The sequence below is a fragment of the Anser anser genome (genome assembly GCF_964211835.1).
Source record: "Anser anser genome assembly, chromosome: 2".
NCBI classification, from domain to species: Eukaryota; Metazoa; Chordata; class Aves; order Anseriformes; family Anatidae; genus Anser; species Anser anser.
Window position 1 is genome coordinate 139104385 of NC_139721.1, and position 22398 is coordinate 139126782.

The 22398-nt window shown below is 40.5% G+C and overlaps 1 protein-coding gene and 1 long non-coding RNA gene across 4 annotated transcripts in view; one reads left to right on the forward strand and one right to left on the reverse strand.

The window, feature by feature from the left end:
• The window catches only part of LOC310893972 (pituitary tumor-transforming gene 1 protein-interacting protein-like), a 36207-nt gene extending 15448 nt beyond the window's left edge, over positions 1-20759 (reverse strand). Inside the window, exons 1-4 of one of the 3 annotated variants that reach the window (XM_083823593.1) lie at positions 20610-20759; positions 10295-10347; positions 6925-7033; positions 2823-2931 (exon numbers count right to left, since the gene is read on the reverse strand). In XM_083823593.1, the coding sequence (XP_083679719.1) occupies positions 2823-2931; positions 6925-7033; positions 10295-10347; positions 20610-20715 (377 nt within the window). In that variant the 5' untranslated portion in view covers positions 20716-20759. Of the gene's footprint in view, positions 1-2822; positions 2932-6924; positions 7034-10294; positions 10348-12827; positions 13125-20609 lie in introns of those variants that run through there. The other 2 variants (XM_083823594.1, XM_083823595.1) reach the window with 2 other exon arrangements.
• On the forward strand, positions 13334-20602 carry LOC310893973. Its single transcript, XR_014579441.1, has 3 exons — positions 13334-14187; positions 15127-15220; positions 15326-20602. It is a non-coding gene; the product is annotated as an uncharacterized lncRNA (long non-coding RNA).
• Positions 20760-22398: the final 1639 nt, after the last annotated feature.

The window sequence follows — 22398 nt, forward strand, 5'->3', positions numbered from 1 at the left end:
TGTTTCTGACAAAATTAAATGTCAATTCTTCAGGATTTGTAAATGGACACCTGCCATGCTTCTCCAGAAGTTGTTAATTTTTCAGAACTAAATGCACTCTGAAGATGTCTGATTTAAATATTTACACTATTAACACACCTGCTAATAGAGCAATGGACAGCTCTAGCACCACGCATCTGCAACAACCAGCACACAAGTTAAGCAAGAGTGACATCCAGTGGTTAATTACAGCACGTGTCACGTTTTAACAGATACAAAAGTCACAGGTTAGAACTGTAAATTGAACTCAATTTTTCCATCTGCTCAATCATGTATTTGAACATGTTAGCTGTTCAAATGCAAGCAAATTCAGAATCCATGTAATGTTTCATGTACAGATGTTCTAGTCCCTCCATTTTTGTTTTCAATGGAAGAGTTAGAAAGCCTGGGGGACAAGGGGGTATTAGCAACAGGAAACAGATGCACCTTTACTAGAAAGGCATGTTAGATCCTTTTGTTTGACTAATTAATTCCCCATTTTTGCATGTCCTGGAAGACTAGTAGCTCTCATTCTTGGGCATCCTTCTGCAAAACTACTTTATTGGAGATGCTGTTATCTTTTAACTATGCAACTGTCTCACTTCACATTGGTGTTGCAAAATATAAAACCACTAAATATATGAAATGATGGTATAGGATTCAGAAAATGTATTTCTTCCCCATAACAAAAAAAGCATAAAGTAACACCCATTTCTAGATACTGCAAAGGAATTGAGTTTTTCCTCAAATTCAGGAAGTCTGGAATTAACAACCACTTTTTTTTAATATCCTGAAGTTGTCAAGGAGTCTATTTGGTATAGTTCCACGATTAATTATATCTCAAGTACATGGAACCAGACTCAAAGTCCAAATACAGGATAAAAAATAATGAACTGAAACGATGCACCAATAGTCCTAGGAATTTTGTGGTAGGGATGGAGTCACTTGAGCCAACTACATCATTAATGAGGGCATTAATGCTTCTAAATATTCCATGTTCAAGAAAAAAAGTTTGTCATCTGAATGTTAAAACCTCCCAGCTTGCAAATTCTCTGAAGGAACACTAATGCTTCTGCCAAACAAGGTTATACCTGAGATGCGAGAAGATACATCAAAAATCAATAAAGCAGATCTAATACTACCCTTTTACAAATTTTCCTTTTTCCAATTCATACTTTAAAAAAAAAAAATACTGTTTGGTTTGGTTTTGTTCTCTGTGGAAGGAGTTCCCAACCTTAAGGAAGCAGAAAGCAAAAGTACTCCTGCTGGGAACGAGTGGGTTTAAAGCCAGTAATATCTCAGGCTTCAGTGTAATAATACATTCTGGATCTTCCTGAAATAATCTGGACTACACTTTGACAAGACCTTTAAAGCTGTTAAGTGTCAGAAGATTAAGCTTGACGCCTCTGGAGCCATGACATAAACCAACTCTCAACTAACCCTCTATATTTAGAATTAGATGTTACAGCAGTGATTGACGACTTAGCTAGTAACACTGAGGTCTGACACAAATCTCTTTTTGTGCAGGAATCAAGCTCTGTTTGTTGGCATATCAGCCACTAGAGCCAATACAGCTCCTCTGAGAGGAAGTTGGCAGATCTTACAAAAATCTAAAACAGTCTTCAGGGCTTATCAGCACAGGGCTAAAGAGCCACCAATTTTTGCACTAGGATGGATTTGCACTAAGATGAACCAATCTACCAGGAAAACAGGTACATGCATCTTCCTCAGGGAAAAGAGAAGGGAATGACAATTTTTCTTTTTCCTTGAAAGCCACAGCGTACAATTTTACTGTGGCTTGAAAAAAGCCACTGCATGACTGCATAAATTCTAAAAAAAATCAAACAAGAACAATGAATTATAAGTACTTGAAATAGTGCCAAAATCATTTCAGACCAAGAAATAAGGTCCATATTTTGTTCACATGAGAAGTACTGAAGCATGTAAGGTACAGAGCGAGCTCAAACTACCCTGCCCAGAAACCTAAAAACTTGACTGATGCAGAGGAGAACATTGTGCTGTACCAATAAACATGGCTTTTTGGGTGTTTCATTATGAAATAATCACTGATCACTTCAGATGGCAGCACTGAGTCTGTGTTTAAGCTGCTCATCAACTGTTTCACCCCCACTTTGAGGGACATCAGCCAAAGAAGTACACCGGTAGAAAATAAGTTTTACAAGTCCTCCAAGATCTAAAAGACTTTTAATTTTTGCAGTATTACTTTACTTGAAAATAAGTCAGTCCTCCTTAGTATCTTAGAGCAAAGAATTATCATCTTACATTTAGAATATTTAATTGAATTGGCAAACACACTTAGATACTGACAGCATGCTGACAGACCCTGGAGCAAACTCTGAAGCATGACTACCAAACACTGTAGGGCACTACTCTGTTACATGTTCCCCACTTTTTTGCTGTACCATGAGCTTGCCTTAAAAGAAGTCATCCGTTCTGTTATCACAAGAAGCAAGGATTTATTTGGCCATGCAAATATTTCATATCCAGTCTTAATAAGGAAACGTAAAACATAGAATTGCAAAGCTATAGCTTATTTAAAAAACACATCTATAATTCTGCCCCTAATAGCATCACTTCACTGTCCTTTCAGCATCATTTTCAGAATCACTACATGTCACTAAACACCTCCTTTTTGTTGTGTTTTTTCAAACAAATACAAAGTGATCAAAACTAACTGCCAAATTAAAAGACTCTTAGTATGTTGGAAAGTAGAATTGTAGGTTGGTAGGTAGGGTAGACCAGCACCCAAAGTTGGTAAAGGAAACAAACAAATACACATTTACCTCTTGGAACGCTTCCTGCAGTAACAGCAGTAACAGCAACAGACAGCTATGGACACCAGAATGAGCCCAGCTATTACAGCTATGGCAATAATCAAAGCCTCAAAGTTGACTGAAAGATATGAATACATTCAATTTGTTAGACTCCAACATTAACATTTACCTTTCTGATAATTCTTCCCCTCCTTCCCAAGACCCCCTTTTCAGCTCTGTGTACAAAAAAACCACAAAGACACAGCTCTGTGTGATCACCCCAGTTAAACCTTGGTATATCATATTAGAGTTTAGGTGCTATGCATGATCTAGACTGAGAAGACATCAAAACAAATTGCTCTTTACATACACCAAATTATTAAACATTCATTCTGTAACACTTCGTATTATGTAAATCTTCTGGTGCAGTTCCACAGTTTTGTCCCCCAGTTGCTACCTCAGCCTCTGTACAGGGTGAACAAAAAGTCACGTAGGTGCAGCATTAGTGCGTATACACTACAGGCAGCAGGGAGAGAAAGAGCAAAATCAAATGATATGACAGTATCAGTCAGGGGATTTGAAGGAGCCCAACAAAAAGACACTCCACACTACCTAAGTCACCTCCTACATCCAAAGAGCAATTAACACATGGACAGGGGTTATTATTTTGATAGCATAAGCTCCAACAACTGTATCTGGTCTAAACAGAGACAGGACTGCATTCATAGAAAAAGTCAGAGATGTGTCGTTCTGGAAAACACGTCCCAAGAAGCAAACACACAGAAAAATATAAGCAAAGCAATGGACACAGCTCCAGAGAACTATTTAAAGGGTGTAAAATGAAGTGACTCAGGGAGGTTCTAACAACAGAGATTAAAAAACAAAAATACCTCCACCCCACACTGTCTTGCTATTTCAAAGCATGATGGGGTGGCAGTGAAGCTTCTATTCTCCTTTCTCCTACCTAAATCCCTCTGAACTCTGTCAAAATTCAGCAACCTTATGCTGCCATACTAAATAAAAAAGCAGCTGCACATGCTACTTCTAGCTTTACTGTTTCAGGGTACTAGTGATGAGCAACTCAAACTCAGCAAATCAATTTCGGAAGGTCTGCCCTCTCTGACCACATGGATTAGCCAAAGAGTTTCTTCTGCTAAGTCTGTTACTTCTCCACTGACCTCACCAACTCGTGTCTGACACTTATCTTTCACAGAGCTTGTGAAAGATTAGATCCCAGCCTTGAAGATGGTGCAATGGACAATCTACCAGTTTCCTAGTAGTTTCTTTTAACAGTCAAACCACACTGAAACACAGCATATGACTTGGACAGTATTCCCAGTTTGATCTTCCAGTCATTGAATTAGGTTCTGTATCCTTCTTCTGCATTTTAAGAACATCTTTAAGATGATCGCCTTTTCTCAGTAGCAATACATTAACAAAGTATCCTCCCAACATTCTTTTTGTAGGCAGACTGCTAAGAAACTGTGAGTCATTGTTCCAGCTTTTAAATCATAGTTTGTCATCCTCACATGAACCCTCTCTTTCTCAAGATCCTTTAAAAAATACTGACACAAGAACCATGCAAAGTTTAAGTATTATCATAATGGTGCTGCATACAAGTAGAAGATGTACTCCTATTCCTCTTCACAAGCAGCAATCTGTAGCATTAGCAACCTTTTTACTGCACCACATCAACTTCACTGTTTATTCCCCTAAACCACGATGGCTCATTCCACAAGCAAGAGACGTTCAGATCTAGATACCCTGAATCCCACTATAGCTTTATGAGCCCACAACTACTTTATGAGCCCTGCCAATAAGACCATCCTCACTAATAAAACTCATTTTTATGTGATATGACAACATGCAGCCAAATCAAGCAGCATGCAATTCTATTAACAATAAAGAATTATTGTATGTATACTCAAAACATTAGAATACCTTTAAAATTTTCATTTTCTTCTGTACTGCTTACATATAACGCACACATTTTAAAATAGAAGCTTCAACATACTGAGGGTCCCAAACAACATGAATTTTGATTAAAGAAAAAAAGTCCTGCTAGTGTTTTACAAGGATCTTTCAAAATAATTCAATATAAAAAAATTAAAAAATTAATCATGGGATGTAAGCATACATAAAAGGTTGACTGCTCTAACTGTAAATTCCTTTGCTTTACATATACAAAATTAAATGCAATCTTAATTTGTTTCATAATCCCTGACTAGAATCAGTTACAATACTTCCCCAATAGTTTGTGCTCTTCATTTACATTATGGATTTCTCTGAACAGGACACATAACGTAATCATTATTTGTCTGGGGTGACAAACATGAACATGATAAAGTACATCTATAGTGTCCCAAGCCTAGTGAACAACTTAAAGCTGATTAAAGCATCAAAGCAACTATGAAGGTGCATAAACTCTTCAACTTACAACTTTGATTTTGTTACATATAAAAGTATTGTAAGTATTTCATAGAATCACAGAATCGTAGAATGGTTTGGGTTGGAAGGGACCTTAAGGATCACCCACTTCCACCCCCCTGCCATGGGCAGGGACACCTCCCACCAGACCAGGTTGCCCAAAGCCCCATCCAGCCTGGCCTTGAACACCTCCAGGGATGGGGCATCCACAGCTTCTCTGGGCAAATTTTTGCTTGTGCATTGTAATTTACTGGGAATGGTTTATAATACAGTTTAATATATAGTTCCTCAACCTATACATTTTCTTATGAAAACATTTCACCACGTGACTTCTCTCATTCTGTTACTCCACTAAGTTATAAGCAACTAAATATAATTTGTTCAGTGTCCTAAAAATGGTTTAATCTCCATTAAGAAAATAAAGAATACTATTTATATTTTTAATTGCTATTTAATTGAAGCAAAAAAAGGTAATTTGAAGCTATTAAGTGCACAATAAAATTGTCAGTATCCAGTCTGCTTTCCTGTCTCAGCTATTTCATTGCTTATTGTTTATGAAAAACAAAGCAATTAAGCTAATTTGTATTCTGTTGCTTCCATACCATTTTTTTCCTTCACTGCTGGTTAGTAATCTGTCAACATGTCTTATTCCATATAAAATTGTAACTGGAAGCCAGTCGTTTGTTTTTGAATTTTGAGAGCTGCAATATTCAACTTCATTTGCAGCAACACTTAACCAATACCTGGCTCTTCATTTTATTTGCAGAAAGGAAAAACAAGCCCAGCATTCTCACAGGTAATTAAGTTTCCTGCTACATCTGAAGAGGATACTCTCAATAAGCCTATGTATTGACCACAACATGCTGCCGCATAGAATCTGTAAAAAAATATATTAAGGAAATGCAAATTTGTTTCTGAATTTCGTTGGTTGCTTTATTTATTTACACTCTTTTTCTGCTGAGAATGTGCTTCAATACAAAGTTTTCATCCTGTGTTTAAGCTATATTCAATCTAGAAACATGAACCAAGCCCAAGCCAGAAATCCCTTCTCTAACAAAAGGGAAGTTATAAGAGCACCCTTACTATCTGTAAATAGGTGCAATCACTGCTTTGCAAAAGGACACAGCACAAACGTCTTTCTCTGCTGGCTACGAGGGAGTTAACTCCCTTCCTAGCAGCCCATATGGTGCTGTATTTTGGATCTGTGGCTACAACAGCACTGGTAGCACACCAGTGTTTTGGCTACTGCTGCACGGTGCTTGCTCAACATCAAGGCTGCTCTTTTTCTGCCTTTGTTCCCCCTGCAGCGAGTAGGCTGGTGGCGGGCAAAACGCTGGGAGGGGGGCACTGCTGGAACATCTGACCTGAAATGACCAAGGGGATATTCCATACTGTACAATGCCACACTCAGCAATAAAAAATGAGGTAGAGGAAGAAGAAGGGGTCAGCAGCAGGTGGATAGGTAGGAGGTGCTGTTTTCCATGGCGACTACGTTTCTGAGACTGGCTGGATATCAGTCTGCCTGTGGGAGGTGGTGAGCAATTTCCTTCGCTCATCTCCCTGCTCCCCCCACCCCAAATCATAACTACTGCTTTTCCCCAACCCTCCAACCAAATTATCAGGGAAAAGATGTAGTAAGTGGCAGTCCCGGTTTAGACTAAACACTCAAATGTCTCTCTACAGCAAAAGTAAAATTAGTACCTACTCCAGCAAACTCCCCATCGAGCATTTGAGAGCGAACATAATGAAGATGATGGAAGAATGCTTCTTACAGGATAATCAATACAGGTGTTGTTGGTGTAACACCAAAGGCACTGTGCAAAAAGAGAAAAACAAAAAACAAGTTATTGATCTTCAGAAAACAGTTTACAATCTAGTGCTCCTCTCCACAGAGGAAATTCTTAAGCAAGTACAATATTGTATTGATACATTGATAGCACTTAGTAGCATGAAGCCTACTAAAGTTTGGTACAATTCCGAAGCAAGCCCAATTTGAATTTTGTACTTTTAGATAATAAATATTTACACTAACCTGAAAATATCTGGGGACACTCCGAGGTACTCAGTACACTTGAGGATAAAAAGGCTTTGGGTTTAGAATTACTGAAATTAACAAGAATTACAAAACCCCAAACCCAACCATGCAAAAATTTTAAAGCCGGCAGTATCTTTGAGGAATACAAAATACACTTAGAACCTTACTTCAGTCCTATATTTGGCTATCAACAGCAAGAAAACCATAAAGAACCTTTACAATTCTACAGAAAGTTTTGCAGCAAGATAATAAAAGATGCAATCCATGAAGACGTTTTGGATAACAGTAAAGGGAATCCTTGACAGAATGGGGTTTTGTAGGACTCATTACAGACAGAGCGCATGCAGGAACTGTGCTCTATCTAACCAGACTATCAAGAAAATCACTCACACATCCTCAGTTGCACAAAAACAGTTATCTTGCTCTCAAGTGTCACAAAATGTTAAATACGAAGGAACCCCTTTGTAGTGGGTTCTGTTCTCTTGAAATGGGTGAGGAAAGCAACAAAACCAATGGATTCACATGTTGTAGCTGGTAGCCTGAGTCACAGACACCTGTAAAATGCATCTAACCACGTTTGCTCAGAACATGCTTATTTTTGTTGGCCTGGCTATTTAACTACAAGAACTAGCAGCTGAAAAATAATAAGACTAGTAGACTGGAAGTCACTGTTAAACTTGGTTTGAATGCAGTGGTCACCCTGTTTCCAGCAGGCACCAGATGACCTCACGATGTGCACTGCCAGTGACACCCTGCATAAAAGGCCAGCTGTGTCCCTGTAACGGAGACTACTGCATGCAACTGTTAAAAAGGTGCGCAGCCCTAAGGGCAACAGCTGATGCTGCTACTAACCACTGCAGAGGTTAAAGTAAGAAAATATTTCAATTGACTTATTCCTGACGCTAAAAATTGATCTAATTATCAAATTGACTTAAAAAAAGCCTAAACACCCAAGGGCAAAACATTTCCTTAACTTTGATTCCTCTCTACACAACCCACAAAGGAAGGCTAAAAATATCTTATTTAAAAGTAAATCAAATGAAGAAGAGAATCACACAAAGAGAAAACTCTCTCAAGACATTAAGCAATAGTTACTTACACATTAAAGTAGTTTCAGGATTCTAAAGCTCTAACCAAAACCTTTATACATTATTCCTTACAAAACAGTACCTTAAAAAATAAAATCAAACACAACAGCATCTCCATAAAGATACCAAGCACTCAGAACTTCTTGATTAACAAAAACACAAGAAAATTGGTATCAATCAACTCTAAGGACCAACCCAATTATAATTCAGAAAAAAAATCTGATCATTTTGAATGACAATTCTATTTAACTGAACTAAATGGTAACATTTTATGGTTTGCTTGGAATTATTTTTATCTATTCACCAAAAGTTTAATTTTCATTTTTATCTGCTGCTACTATCTACGTTATCATCAGTTGGTAATTTCGTCTACGAAGGCAATTAAGGTAACTTCAGCAATCCTTTGTTTTCAAATTGCTTACACAAATGCTAATGGCTTTATTTATAGCCTTTTTTCCTTAAATGTATGCATGAATTGTCTGAATCAAGTCTGAAGTCACCTCCTCAAGGTTAACACTGATGCTACTGCAGCAGTTGCCCTGAATCATCCATCGTTCAGTCATCAGAACAAGCCTGGACTCTGTCACTGGTTTGACAGATTCTGAGAATAATGTATCTATAGCTCTATTAGTGGCTTCAGTGCATACCTGAAGGATTTATTCTGCTCACAAGCTGAGCACACAGTTCTCAGGCTAATAAAAGTGGTGCTCATAACACCAGTCGCAACACCTGCAGGCATCAGCTGCAGCACCTATTTGAAGTGACAGGCACACCAGTGGTAGGGACAAACATTTAATCTTTAATAACCCGTATTTTATGTTTCCTACATTGTATTTTTGAAGATTAAGAGTTCTTTACAGTATGCCAGGCTTATGATGACAAATAGAGGTCTGGCAGCACACAGTCAGTGGCTGCATCACTACAACACAATTTGTATTTTCCCTTTTTTTCCTTATAATTCCAAAAGACGCATAGAACAATGTATTTCTCAATATTCCCTAGTGAAAAAGTCTTATGGTAACTTACACATAATTTCAAGACTCCTGAAATATTTCAGTGACATCTAAAGTCAGAATTGGAAACACTCTCACTGTAAACATAGTTTTCTTCTGCACTGCAGTGACAGACACATTTGGATACTTACCACAACCCTTATCGTGTAGCTATAAAGGTTTTGAGCAAAGGGCATGCAATAAGATTCCATTGATTTAAATGTCTACGTTACCACAATCTCATTGGAAATTGAAACACGTTGCTACAAAAGCAGTGATCTAGCACAACAGTCTGAAGCACTCACAGTCTCACGTAGTCAGAGAGGCCAATGTCTGAACAGCTACAAAGCACTGACCCAGTCTGCCTCGGCTGAACACAGTGCTAGTGCTCAGGGCACCTCTAGAAAAAGGCATTTCTAGCTTGCTTACTTGAATTTGTCAGCTCTCATATTCTGGATACGAGAAACACAAGACATTTCATTCACATAGGATTCAGTTCATCCAGCCCTCCCAGAAGACGGAAATTTAACCAACGCTGCTCGAAAAATGAGGGTAAGAATCCAAACCAGTAGTAGCAACTTGCTCTGCTGCACTGTGAAAGCACTGAGCACCACGGAAATGGGAAGCCTGAGTACGGCTTGGTCACTCCTCTCCAGGCAAAGCAGAGAAATACCCTGAGCAACCAAATCATGGGCCATGCTGTAAGAGAGGGAGAATGAAAGCACAGTGGCACCAAGGGGAGGAAGGACATCATGCGGCCAATTTTACCAGCTGAGGGCAGACGAGAGCCAACTGATCTGGATTTCCTGTTATTAAGGGTAGTTTAACTAGCTTCATCATTTTAAGAGAACTAAAAAAAAAAAACAGCCAAACAAAACCCAACAAGTCAATATAATATTAAGTGAAAAAAAAAATCACCAAATTCTTATCAGTCAGAAAAAAAGATATTTAAAATCTTACCGAAACATTTTTTAGACATTCTTCACAGGACCTATGGGAAAACTCTGAACAGGCTGGAGAGAAAAAAAACAGGTATCATTTATTTTTATTCAGTAACATCAAACATTTAACAAAATATTTAGGCTTCCCCCCCCCCCCCCCCCCCACTGCTAGGTACGTGCAACAATTTTGATTAAGTAATGAAAACTCAATATTTTCATTTCAGAAGAACTGTAGCAAACAGAGGTAGAAAGCAGTCAAGTTTGACCTCTGAAATACTTAGGAAAACAGTTCATGGTTTTTGAAGTGAAGGCACAGGTAAGCCATGCCATCAAGAGAGGATTGATTCTTTACGGACAACATGGGAGACACAACCCAAGAGCTTCCCTCTATCTCTGCAGAGGTTCTCAAGCTTACACTTCAATATCTCCAGTGATTTACATTACATTTTCAGTAGCTGAACCACCAAATGAAGAAATTCATCATCCCTTAGATCCTTATCAGAAAGCTTTTCACCTTCTTTTTAATCTCCTTTAACCACCTTCTCACTGACATACTATATAGCCTATAAGACCATATAACCAAAAGAATGAGGCTCAAATTATAAAAAATAAAATGAGACTTTCATTTATGTACTCCGTTACAAAATGTTACATTACCATGAGTAACCAGGAAAAAAAAAGTGTAGTTGTGCTTTATGAATTTCTCTGGGTCCCTTAACTTAGAAGGCACACAAGCCTTCCACCAGTCATGGTGTACTCTTCAAGAGCAGGGAATAGAAAACACCTCTCCAACTGAGAACACACTCAGCCCCTCCAACGCACCTTGCAAAAGCAATATGGATACCAGCATACTAAACAAAAGCAACTTTGAAATGTTTGTATTCAAACATATAAAGTTTACAGACTCCCTCTAATATTTCAAGGGACTACTGTAAAGTCTTTGTCATGGAAAAAAAAAGCATAAGCCACAGCACAACTGCCAACAGTCACTCACACTATATTTTAGCCAACATTTGTTAAACAATCACTCCTTCTATTTTAAGATAACGTCAACATTAAGCATCTAAGATGAAAGAAAAGGAAAACTCATTTTTACATATCCAGCTTGGTTTACCAAGAAGTGCTGTCATTATTCGATAAGCTGTATCAGTTTTACTAAAGCAGCTTCATTAATGCCATGCACCTTGCAGAGTCAGCTACAGCTGCATGAGGATTACATTCTCACAAGGAGATAGGAAAAAGTTATTACCGTTCCTACTTTTTTTTTTTAAAAAAATGACTAGAATCCTGTCCACACGTACAGGAATTGTTGTGCATTAATTATAACTAATTATGTTTTCAGTAACTGAAGCACCCATTGTAAAATGACAACCTGTGTGACTTCACCTTCTGGGAGGTGTCCTCAGGGACCAGCGTAACAGCACACAGCTCCAGCACAAAGGCTAGTCTTCCACAAAATACAGGTAAAACGTTAACAGCACAGAAAACAAAGCCCTGTTTAAGAACTGCCCCTTTCCAATACGCATGGAGGTAGCATACACAGATTTTTTTGGTTGTGTTTTTTAATTTTTCTTTTTTTTTTTTTAAAAGGAAGACAGGGCTTTAAGCCATCCACTGTACACTAAGGACTGCCACACAGCCTTAGGATCGGTGACCCTTTGGGGAGGGAGCTCTTACTACGCCTCTAAAACCGGCGCAACCACTCAGTCAGAAATCTTTCCGCACCTACACCAAGGTAGTTCGAGTTAATTTGCTCTCTGCCCACATTCTCAGCTTAAACCCTTCTTACCTCCCACAGGCAAACTTCCATGAAGTCTGAAAAAAGGAGTTTTTAACCTTAATCTTATTTCTCATTTCATCCTTTAAAGGTCCCTCGCATCCACCTGTATGATACAGATCCTTAACTCCATATAATATGGATCCTTTTCCATACCAACAACAAACTGTGTGTCATGAGCAACCTCCTAAACTCACGCAGAAATAAAAACTTGTGAGCAGTTCAATCCTAGGGCACCCATAAGCAGACTGACTGCAACCTAATTTTTGGCTCAGGCCAAGCTCTTCAGCTTGGCTGATGTTCCTCAGAGCTATTAGAAAGAAACGGATTAGCTTGCAGTTGTTAGCAGGTTCCTTCCTCTCCAATAGCTAAGAAACACTGACTGCTCCCTTTCTCTTCTGCCTCAAGTCTGCTGTCCCAAAACCTGGATATTTCTCATCAAGCATGAGCCCTACCCTCAAAGAAAGGCGCCCCCGCAAGCTGGGCTCTAAGAACATTTGTCAAGGTCCATCTGAAATACCCTAATTTAATGCAAGCTCACATGGCCTATACCTTCCTGGTCACATCTATTAAAGGCAAACAAACTGAGGAGGCCCCCACGTACACCCCGAGCAGCAGGGCAGAGCCGAGCGGCCCCCGGCCCCCTCAGGGCGGGCTGCCCGGCCTGAGGCAGCGGCGGGCGGCAGCCTGGGGGGCTCCGGGCTGGGCTGGGAGCCCCCGGATGGAGAAAAACCCCGAGCCCCACGGCTCCCCGACGCCTTGCGGCCGTCCTTACCCTGCACCGGCGGAGTGGCGGTGGTGAAGGAAGCGGCCGCCATCCCGGCGCAGCCCCACGCCAGCGCCAAGGCCGGCAGCCAGAGCGGCGAGCAGCGCACCGCCGCCATGGCGCGGCCCCGCGCCCACCGGGAGCCGCCGGCGATGGCGGGGAAGGGGCGGCCCTGAGGGCGGCGCTGAGGCGGCCGGGGAAGGAAGGGGAGCGGCCGGGGGAAGCGTGCCGCCTTCCGTGAGGCGTGCCGCCTTCTAACAGGGGGGGAGCTCGTCGTCTTCCTCGTGGCAGCTCCCCGTCGCGTAGCAAATGGCGGCCGTGCACCTGGCGGCTGTGTGGGCTGCGGCTTGAAATGCTCACAGCACTCGTTGATGCGTATTTCTGATACGCCAGGCTTTGGGCTTAATTAATTAATTAATTTTTTTTTTTTTTTTTCCGGAAGGACCCGTTGCTCCTGCCTCTTGGTGTCACGTTGCTGTGAGGAGCCAACGAGAGCAGGCGTTGCCCCGAATCAGGGCTGGCTGGAGAAGGGAATAAAGATGTTGAGGGAAATACGAAAATTTGCTGTGGCCTTCTCATTTTAAACTATTAACGAGTTGTTGGTTTTCAGTAGTGACTCCTGGGGCTTGTAGTGCTCATTAAAGTGCCTTGGGGTCCAGAAAACGCCCAGATAGGGCTGTGAGATAGGAGATGGGGATGGAGGAGGCCGAGCCCAAACTTTCTGAGGCAGCCGGGTACTAAGGGTGCAGCTGAGACTTTGGGTGTCTGAACAGCAGTAGGACACTGGTAAGGTGCCTGTCGGGTCCTTAATGGCCTGGAATAAGATGAGCGTTTTTCATAGTGTTCGAGTTTCTAACCTTAGACATCTGGTTCACCTTACTGCAGAGATTATGCTAAAATCCCCCACAGGAAGGCTGACAGGGTGATGATATATTGCCCCAGGATGGCTTTATGAGAGATCTGTCAGTTTCAGATTGGAAGTTGCCCTTACCTTAAATGAAATTCCAACTGATGCATTAAAAAATTATTTACATTTCATTTAGCGTATGTCATCTTTGGGTTTTTGCCAGCAGCGCTAGTGTTTCTGCTTCTCTGTCTGCAGGGAGTGTTCGAAAGCCAAAGTGTGGGCTAAGGCACCGTATGCAAATCAAGATGCTTTTACCTGAGCTTAATATATGACAATACTGATTCATGAGCTCTTCAGCCTTCTTGAGCTGGCTGAAGGCAAAGTCTTGCCACGTGTTAAGGTCCATAAATCTTTATGGTCTGAAACGCCTTTTTTTTTTTCATGTTTCCATACTCTTGAATCGCTTGGAGCACAATGTCGGAATAGTAGAGGCACACAGATGAGTGACAAACATTACCAAAGGTATGAAACTGCCCACATATATAGGAATAATTCAATAGACTACAGCTAAGAAGGCATATGACAGAGAGGTGGAAAGTCATGTCTATCTTTTCTAGTTAATACAAGACATAAAGGGCAGTGAACACAACTATCAAGTAGAAAATGGAAAACAAAAGTACTCAGAAGGAAATAAGGTGCTTAAAGTATAGCTAGGCTGTGAAATTGTCTTTGGATGTTAAGGACACTAAAACTTAGATTAGTCCAAAAACACTGGATTTTTTTTTCTCCCCATGAATATGTCTGTTTGCAAGTATTAAACACAAAGATATCACCTCTGGTTCAGAAAGTAACCGAACCACACTGCCAGAAGCTGCATGTGATTTCCAAGGAAGATGCATTATATGCTTGCCTTATTCTGACGTTATTCCTTAGGCATTTGTTTTTGACTGCCTTTTCAGGCTAGATACTGAGCTAAAGTGCCCTTGAAATGACTTTATATAGCTGTTCTCATTAATTTTCTTTTCTTTTTCTCAAAAACCTCTTTTATAATCCATATGTTTTTGATTAAATGTACTGAATTACGTTTGAGGCAGCATGGAAGTTCTCTATTTTTTTTTATATATATCTTAGTTTCAGATAGTTTTAAGTATGCAGTGAAGAATGACTTCTCATAAAATAGCTCAAATACCAAGCCAGAGCTTGTAATTTTTCCTTGAATTGCTTCTAGCATGGTAATTGTAAAGGACGTGTCGTTCAGCTGGAGCAAAGAGTTACGGGAGAAGGGGAAATAAAAGAATTTGCTGAGGGCTCTTTGGAAGTATGGCTATATCCATCTTCTCTGATCTAGCCTTGCTATTCCTCTGGGGGACAAAAACTTTAATATATTTTATGAACAGCTCTGGTAATTCTCTCACAATAGATATACCTACAGTAATGAACCATTTTTTTTTTCTTGATTAGGTACCCACTTCCTTGGCAGATGTAAATTCCCAGGAAATGGAGTGTAGAAGACATGAAAATGTGATCTACCAAGAACCTGGGTTTGGAAAAAGCAGTATGTATTAAGACTACAAACAAGCAAACAATCTAAAAATTTAAACATTTTTTTTTCTTTTTCCTATAACTCCATTTGAAATGATAACAAGAACTTTTCTGCCAGCTCCACAGACTCTGCATGGGATTTTGAACAGGGTTTGTCCATGTGCATTTTCAGCAGCAGCTCTGGCCAGGGCCCCTTTTCCTCACCTCTGTTCCAGTTCCTCCCATGTGAGAGAACAGCTGAAGGAGCCATTCACTCGGTAGCTGAACAAAGGACCGACTTGGCTGTTTTTCAGCTGGTTTGCTTTTTCATTATTACCACTGGTAACAATCTCATAGGTGAAATAGCAGTTATAAAGTCTGTGTGTTTGGTTGATACCCTTAATGACAGTATTGCTTCATCACCATGAGTTTATCCAGCTTGTCTGATTACAATGTGCATAAATAATTCAGCTGATAAATCATGTAAGTGATTAGAATGTCTCTCTTTTTTTTGTTGTTGCTGTTTTATTTGCTGTGTTGGGCTTATGGGTATATGCTTTGGTAAAAGGTACCAGTAACACACCACTTAATGGGGTTGTTTTAGTTTGTGCTGACTGGAGCACAAACGTTTCTAGGTTTCAGTTTGACATACACTTAGATCAGTTCCCACAAAAAGTACTCTGTGCTCCCTCTCCGTGAATGCTTGTTTTTGCATCCAACAAAAACTATATGAACAAACACATTTCTGCTGTCCTGTAGTGAGCTGATGCTGTTGAAAATTTGTTTTTCAGTTACATCAGTGATACCCTGTCTGGGTCACTGAGCAGGTGACCAAATTCTTGTGCTGGCACATCAGAGGAGGAATTGAGGGGACATAACTAATACCCTGGGGAGGAAGAAGGACCTCTTTTGTTTTCAGCCGCAGGACCAGCTTAATTGCATGTTGGCGTCATATTAAGGCTTCACTGAAGTCATACAAGAAGGTACATGTGAGGTCTAGAATTTTGTTCAAGTGGGGTACTAACTATGATTAAATACCTCCAGGGAGCAGACCTGCTGCATGTGTGCCTTTATATAGTCATCCTTAAGAGGGTATTCAAATTTTAATAAATTAGCTTTTACAACTCTCTTCTTCAAATTCGAAGTATTAAATAACACCATCGTATAGAGGAAAAGCTCCAGCCACAAGTTGAGGCTATTTCTTAAGGTCAAATAAAAGAACATTAGATCTTCCAGATGAAAATCTTTCTTCTGCCTTAACCAAATAACCACCATTCTATAAACAATCCTAACTGAAACAGAACTCATAGAGATCCTAATGATTAGAAGTAATATCATAAACACATTAGCTCCAATCCTGCAAATGCACATTTGAGGAGATGTTTTCAGGGATTAGAACAATGCAGTATAAAGAGGAATTGATATGTGCGTGTGTGTGTATTTTAGGTTTTGCAATTTTGTTATAAATATGATGGCCCAAATTCGTCTTTCAGGCAAACCCTGTGATTAAAACAGAGATTAAATCAACTGTTAATGGTCTTAATAAATTCAGACATGATCAGCTGAACGCTACTGGGACAGTTAAAATAAGTCAGCCTTCTCAGTTGATGGGGGGCCCTTCTCTCATGCAAGTAAGATTTGCGCCTACAGTGCAAAGAGAGAGCCTAGGGGTGTATATAGGATCACTTCAGTATCTTTGCTAAGGGCAGTGATAAGAAGCGTCTGATTTTTCTCTGTCTGTCGTTGTCATACTTATGTGACCACACACTTAATATTTAGGGAGTAAATCATACTTTTTAAAGAGTATCTACATAATTACTCCATTATCTTGTGGCTCTAACTGAGATAGAAATGTTAGTCTCATCAAAAAATCTCATCATGATTTTTTCCCCCTCTGATTCCCACAGCTCATATTACATATAAGGCTTTTCTGGCAGAGGAATATTTGTGAATATTACTGCTAAGTTTGGCAGAATGGTTAATGGTACTGAATTGCAATCTAATTGAATTATAGCCCACTGTTGGATTTATGGTAATACCTCTGTGCCCAAAATGACAAGCCAAGTGTTTCAAAGATTGTATTTCAGTAAAATATGGCAATGCATAGACAGCTGTTAACATTTAGTCCTCTCAGATATTTCAAGCAAGGGAGAGCACTGAACTTTCTGTTATAACTTGTACTGAACAGATCAGTTGTAGCAGGGCGGACTAGTTTATTTTAGAAACCATGGACAAAAAGCTAATGGTGAGTGCAACTTTTCTGGATGGAAAGAATGATTTGGTTTTTGACTGAACAGTGTTGCACCAAACAATGGACAGTATTTAAAAAAAAATGTTTGGGACCTCGGCACAGGGTATTGTTCAGATCTCCCAAAAAGGTGGTTGCAGTCTCAGTAGCAACAGGAGTCTCCCTTGCAGGAGTCCTTCCTTGCACAAGTGTTTTCAGCTGGATCAGGTGAGACTCTCCTAACTGCTTCTCTGCTCAGTTCTCACAACCATGGTTGTGCTGGGTGATTCTGTGTGACTACTTCAGTAGTGCATTGTTGGGAGGAATGAGTTAAAAACAGGAGATTGGTGAGGAGGATGGCATCAGAATAGAAGGCTGGGGAGGAGGATTGTAAATATGCACAGGTGACCTTGCAGCTGGGAGTGCGTAAAGTCTGGGGAGCAGCAGTGTAGAAAAACATACAAATTATGCCTGCTGCTGTTTGTGCTCTGGGTTTGGTGAGTGGCACATCTGTGCATAGATAACACGGGTGTTTGGTGGACTCGGAGGCACCCTATGAGAAGCGCTTGAGCTCCTGGCCTTGGTACAGAGGAGATCAAAGAAAGCCACAGCACCCCTGTCATTGAAAACTGGGCCGACCAGTGTTCAGTCAGCTGTGAAATAAGATCAGCAACTCATGATTTCCTGGGGGTCGCCTTCTGCGTCGTGGTTTAACAAGGCCCTGGGAATGTGGCTATAGAGCCACACGGATCACGGTGTTTTGCTTTCTGCTGCTTAAAATTGCTGTTGCTCTCTACAGAAATCTATTTCCAAGATTCTGTGTTTTCCCCCAGAATAAATAGAATTCTGTATTATTATCTAAGTATTTGTGGACTTGATTATATGTTTTGCATTTATCACTGTTTTTGCCTTATTAAATTTCCTTAACCATAGCTGGAGCAAGAGAGACACTGCAAAACTGCAGTCAGCTGGGGGTAGGATAAACAGGAGCATCACAAAATAGGGCAGCCCAACAAAAGCAGGGCTTTCCTGTTGCATTTCAGCAGTGAATGACTCCACTCGATTTAAGCTATTGGCTTAGGAAACTGAGAGAAAATACCCCTTGGCTGCCATTTCCCAGGCCTTACCTAACTTCTGAAGGATTTATTTTGTTAAAACTGATAAAGATCAGCTAACAACTTAGTGCCAAAGTATGGGAGAAGTACTTACCCCCACAGCTGCTCTTATTTAGTCCATTTTCTACACCGTGAGGGATCCAGATTTTCCCTTGGCATTTCACAATCTATAAAGTATGACTTAACAAGCTTTAAGTTGGTTACTGGATCTTAGTCTCAATATAGTACATTTGCCGGCTTGTCAGGGCTTCAGCTTTGCTTTCCCCCTGCAGCACACTTGGATTTGGTTCAGAATGCTCTATCTATCTACAGATAGCCTGTACCTAGCTCACATAGCTCTGTCCTGATTACTTTCAACATAAAGTAGTGATACAATTTTCTGCTGGAATCAACTGGAGTAACTCAAGAATCGAATGCCAAAACATCTTGCTGTAGCTTCGATCTGTCTTCCCCTGTCCATCCCCTTAATTCAGGAGACTTAAGAAGCATTTGTATTTCTACCTAATTATTTGCCAGGAGTTTAATGCAATACTAGTTCCACACCACTGAAGAAATCCTTTCTGTTCTTTCATTTGCAGTACAAAATTCTCATATTTAAGAGCGGGAACATAGCACTCCAGCACATATCACAGTATTACTTAACCTGGAGTCTTGACTGGAGCAATTGCTTGGATCTTGCTCCTTTGGAGGAGTTGAGATACAGAGTTGTGTTGATTACTTTGTAACTATGACTCACAATACAGACTCACCTGTATCATCCAAAGCAGTGAGCTACTGTTTCAAAAATAATAGCATTACGAGTGTTCCAGTGGACAGGCTCCCTGCTCAAATCTCCAGGCGTGGATAGGTGATGTGTGGTGGTTGGACACATATTTTCGGAAGGCACAATTGCCCCTTGAAGCCATATAGGAAAGTTTAAGAGCTCATAAAATCAAATTAACAGCTTTCGTCTATTAGGAACTTGTGTTTATTCTTGTTAGGAAAAAGACATGGCAGCTGAGCCCATGAATAAACCCAAGAAAGTGTGCTAAGTTGCTACAGTAGAGGATTATCTATAACAAAATGAAATGCAAACCACTGTAAAAATAGCTCTGAAAAAAAAAATACATTTCAAGGGCCAGTCCAAGCAACACAATCTTGGTTTGCTAATTTACAGTAGTATTCTAGCAAATCCAGATGATGTGCTATGTCATCTATGACAGATCATGTAGAAGCACTACAGACCCTCCTGCCTTCTCTGGTGCCCTGCAGAAATAGGAAGGTGTCACCTAAGACACTGTCTTGCAGAGGTGACTCCAGGAGGGCTGCTGGGGAAACCTGGCCCCACAGCAGTGACTTGCCCAGGCCAGGAAAGCAGGGAAAAGGGACTGGAATTCCTTCAGCAATAAGGCTGCCCAGGAAAGGGAACCGAAAGGGTCTTAGAAGAAAATGAGAGACTTCTCAGGACAGAAACTGTCAAAAGTAACCTTTCTTCGGAGAAAACAGTAATTTAGTTAGCTGCCATGAGAATCAAGGTCAAAAGCCTGCAGGGTTTTTATACTTTAGTATAAATACACAAGCAGCTCAAGAGGCATTTTTCATCAAATTTATCGTTTTCATGTTATCTAAGAGACCTTTCTGAATTATTTTTCTGTGGCTTAAACCAAAAAAATACATAAAAATATCTGTTATGTGCTTGAATCTTGCCATAAGTAGGGAAATCCAACCCAAGCAAATTCTGTTCTACCCAGCGTTCAAAATCTCCGACAGGAGCTTTAAGGAGATTAGTGCTGAGAGCCTGAGAGAATTACAGCTCTCAGATGACTCCTCAAGTGAGGCAGAGAGGCATCAGCTGCCACGATTAGTGGTTCTCAGGCTTCTCATAACTCCTTGGCTAATTAAGATGCAGCCACATGGCATTTGAAAGTGTACATGCAAACTAAGTGGAACTGACGTACCGTAATGAATTAGGAATTCCACAGAACTGCTGAAAGCCCACCAGCACCTCGGGATTCACCAAGCAACGCCGGCAGGCTTGTGCTGTGGCTGCCCACGCGCTGCCCAGCTCACCCTCCCGACACCTCTCAAGGGAAATACCTCACCTCTGCAGTCGTGGAGGCAACGCCATTCGGTCAGGGTTACGTAGATCTGGAGGTGCCTGCCCCCTGGTTCTGAGGAAGAACAGCAAGGGGAGTCGTTTTTTTCCATGGCTGGGCTTTTATGCTCATGGCCATCTCTGGGAGTTGTACAGCTGACTCGAGCAGAACAGGCAGCCACAGAAGGCGGCGCAGTTTGGCTGATTTATCTGCAGCTGTACTGTAAAAAAAAATATACCCTCCCACTGAGCCTGAAGGTAATTCCATGTCAGCTGCTTCCTGAGGTGATACTTTTGCCAGAAAATTCAACCTGCGTATAGAACATTTTAGCATAGCAGTAGCAAGAACCTCAGCATTTCATTGTTGCTGGCGATTAAAGTCAAAACAGTGCAGTGTCATCCGTTATACTGCCTTCAGAGAGAACATTAAGCCACTCAGATCTAACCTATAAGCTAGTGCAAATATTTAATACCATCACCTATTCCAAAATCAGTTTTCACCAATATCAGCATCTGTTGAAATTTAAGACATAATGTAAGCAGTATAAACTTCAAATTCATTTAAAAAACTTTTTTCCTTGCTGTACCTTCTTTTAAGAGAATGGGGAGGAAATGAAAAAAAAAAAGGAACAAACTTTGAAAAAATTTTGAAACATGACTTTTTCCTTGCTAATAAGGGTTCCATGCTTTTCTCAAAAGGTAGTGTTTTTAAACAACCTCTATAATTAATAAACACAACTTTAAAAGAAGATTTCGGAATTAACATGGCCTGTCTTACGTAAAATACTCATTAAAAAAAAAAGTCTCAAAAGTAAAGTTTTATGAAGAATCAACCTAAGGCTGCCATCTTGCCCTTCTATTCACATACTCTTCTGCTGCCTCTGTTGCCAGCAGAGCTCTTGTGACCAGGTGGGAAATCAGATTAGCTGTCTGGAAGGCTGAAAACTAAGTTTTCAGAGGGGAAAACAAATTACGAAAGGAGCAAAATGATGGGATTTCATCTTCTGTTTAAAGACTATATTTACGTCTGCTTGAAGCCCATCAAGAAACTGCATTGCTGAAGCCTTTTGAAGAGTAGGTCAAAAAGCACCTGCAGTAAGTTAAGATACATCTGGGGCCCATTTTAGGAAATGCGTTATTAATTTTTGATGTAACTACTAATGTTCATGTAAACTCCAATGTGAATTTGTAAGTGATCTTGCCTATTTGTTTATCAATATATCGTGGATCTGGGAAGAAACCGAGTGTGGTGTCAATGGTTACAGACCCTCCACTGGTGGAAGTGCTTTAATACCGGGCAGTGGGACTACAGACAGACGGGAGGGAGCCAGGCTTTGGTGCTAAAACATCTCCCTTGGCAGCTGCAGCTACATAGCAGCTCCTGGCACAGCACCTTGCAAGGAAGCAGCGTGAAGCGCTTGGGTCAGGATCTGTGGCTGCTGAGGTCACGTACTGCTTGGGTACTACGCATACCTTGTGCTTTCAAAGTGTGCTTGTGTTCGGGGAGTCTGATACTGAGCAAAGCTTATTCACTCTGGTAGTCTAGGCACCTGAAAAACAACTTGTTATAAAGGCTTTGATTTTTTTCAAGGAATGCTGAGCCTCAACTACATATTTTTCGCTGTGTTAGAGCCCAAACTAGGAGAACAACCCTGCCCTAGAGGTCCAACTTTCTAATCTCACTTCTCAAAACAGCTTTAACCACTAATACAGTCCAGGTCACTGCAATTTCTACTGCCCTGTGCTCAATCTTTACGTCTCCTTCAAGCTGATATGCCCAAAAGTCAAAGTCCCCA